The sequence below is a fragment of the Emiliania huxleyi genome, assembly GCF_000372725.1.
Source record: "Emiliania huxleyi CCMP1516 unplaced genomic scaffold EMIHUscaffold_2491, whole genome shotgun sequence".
Lineage (NCBI taxonomy): Eukaryota > Haptophyta > Isochrysidales > Noelaerhabdaceae > Emiliania > Emiliania huxleyi.
This window is the reverse complement of record NW_005200178.1, coordinates 1-2532: the sequence shown is the minus strand read 5'-3', so window position 1 is coordinate 2532 and position 2532 is coordinate 1. Positions and strand designations below refer to the sequence as shown.

The 2532-nt window shown below is 65.1% G+C and overlaps 1 protein-coding gene across 1 annotated transcript; it reads right to left on the bottom strand.

Moving 5' to 3' along the window:
- Positions 1 to 121: 121 nt before the first annotated feature.
- Positions 122 to 653, bottom strand: EMIHUDRAFT_254556 (hypothetical protein; the record flags this gene model as incomplete). Its single annotated transcript, XM_005778269.1, has 2 exons — positions 122 to 153; positions 356 to 653. The coding sequence occupies 2 exons, from the start codon at positions 651 to 653 to the stop codon at positions 122 to 124; spliced, it is 330 nt and encodes a 109-aa protein (XP_005778326.1).
- Positions 654 to 2532: the final 1879 nt, after the last annotated feature.

Here is a 2532-nt window from a genome sequence, read left to right as displayed (position 1 = left end):
GACAAGGAGCTCGGGCGGCGGCTGGCGGCTGAGCGGAATGGTGTGGGCGCGTGCGTCCGCGAGCGGCATCGGGCCGGAGCAGAGGCAGGGCGCGATGAGCCGGCCGAGCCCGTTCTCCCCCTCACCGCCAAAGCAGATCCGGCAGAGCGCGTCCTATGCGACAGTTCCCGGAAGGTTCGGGGAAGTGGCCCTCTGTCTCCCGCCCAATGGCAGGTGCGGCAGAGCAGCGGCTCCTCGGGCGGGTCCAGGGAGGCGGCGGGGGCGGCGGCGGTCGGTGGCGGCGGCGGCGGCTCGCCGCCTCCCTCCTCTGCGGACCGGGTCGGCTGCCCGAGGGAGGAGGGAGAGGAGGACGAACCGAGGGCCGGGCCTTGCGGTGGCGCCTGTCCGCTCGCTGCTGCAGCCGAGGCGAGAATCACGACCACGACGGGCGCACCGGTGACGCCGAGCGCGACCAACGACGTCGCGTCCCGATCGGGGCCGAGGACCCCGCCGTCAAAGCAGATGTGCAGCGTCTTGGCGGGCGCCGAGCGGGCAAGCGTGCACGAGCGGAGCGAGAGCGAGAGGATGCGGCGCCGCAGCTCGCCGAGCGTGGCCTGCTGCCCGACCGCCACCTTCTCCCGAGCGCCGGACGCCTCGACCACTGTGATTTCCATGCCGCGAATGGCGAGAGGCTGTCGGCACCAAGGCGGCGCCTCAAAAGAAGAAAAATCTGCGCGGCTAGGGTTGCGCAGCGAGAGGAGCGAGTTCGCGCTGCGCTAGGCTCAGACGGCGAGTTCGCGCTGCGCTAGGCTCAGTACGGCGGCGAGTACCGAGTTCGCGCTGTGCGGCCTGGCTCTCCTCTTGCGAAGATTTTATCTCTCGGCTGCGTTGGCTCGCCAAAGTCTTGTTGTAGGCGCCCGCCTTGACCCAACATAGAGGGCGTTGTGGGCCTAGCTTTTGGGTAATATAAGTCTTGTTGTTCTCGATGGCTGCTCGATGGCGCTGACTTGGGAGTGTGTGTTTTCGTAGAGAAGGAAACACGCACGTCGTCCGGGTTCTGTCGAGCGTGCGGGCCGCCGGGCGGTTAGGGCGGAGGCCAGGGCGCCAGGCTTGCGAGAGGGCGAGAGCTAGTGCGAGAGTTAAACACACGACACACACACGACACGACAGGGACACAGACACATCCACACACACACACACACACACACACACACACACACACACACACACACACACACACACACACACACACACACACACACACACACACACACACACACACACACACACACACACACACACACACACACACACACACACACACACACACACACACACACACACACACACACACACACACTGCGCTAGGGTGGCGGCGGGTTGATCACGAGGAGGTAGAAGGTCGAGCGCGAACGTGCGAGCGAGCGGCAGGCGAGCGGCTAGGCGTCGGGAGGGCGAGGCGAGGGTGGCGGCGGTGGATCATGAGGAAGTAGGAGGTCGAGCGTGGGTGAACCCTGCCCAGCCCCCCTCCGTGTCGCGATGCGCTCCCCGCTCCCGTTCCCCTGTGTCCCAGATCGTCCTTACAAAGAGAAGAAAGAAGGAAACCGACAACCCAAGGGAGGGATGGGAGGACGGCCTTACAGAAAGAAAGAAAGAAAGAAAACAGACAACCCAAGGGAGGGCCTTACACGATCCTGGGCTACCGGAATTCTTTGTCCCGAAGGCGTGCAGGCGGTTCTCCTGTGGCTGCAGAGATTGCTAGTAGGAGCTGTCAGACAATGCTCTACGCCGACAAGCAGGCCCTCGAAACGGACCTCAAAGTGTCGCTGCTCGCCATCCGCGAGCGCGAGCTCAATCTATACACATCGTGCTTTCGCAACATCGGCACGATGAGCGGAGTCTTTGCCGGCTTTGCGTACGAGGCGAGGCCCTCACCTCTCCCGATTCTTTGCGCCCGTCCTCGGCCGTTTGCGATTGTGTGTGCGATTGTGTGGATGGCCTGGTGCCATGCGACGCGCGTCGAGCGCTTTTGGCTCACGCCCCGTCGGTCCCGTCTTTGCAGGGATGCTGCCTCGCCTCGTACTTCTTCCCGCCCGACTCGTCCACGACGATGCGCTCGACCTACCTCTTCGTCACAACCATCGCGATGGACCTCAACGGTCTCCCGCCGCCCTCACCACCCTCGGCCCTCCACGCCGCCCTCCCCGATTGACCCGCCGCCGCTAAAAGCCCTCTCCACCCCTCTCCACGCCCTCTCACGCCCTCTCACGCCCTCGGCGCCAGTCGCCGCCCTCTTTGCCGCAACGGTCTGCGCGGCGCTCGGCCCCGGCCTGGCACTGCGCGGGCCCGACGGCTCGATGGAGCGCGCCGTCGAGGGTGGTTACGCCGCCGAGATGCAGCCGAGATGAAGCCGAGACGCAGCCGAGATGCAGCCGAGATGCAGCCGAGATGCAGATGCAGCCGAGAAGCAGGCGAGATGCAGATGCAGCCGAGAAGCCGCCGAGATGCAGAGACCTGACCGAGATGCAGCCGCCTGCCCGCACGTGGTACCTT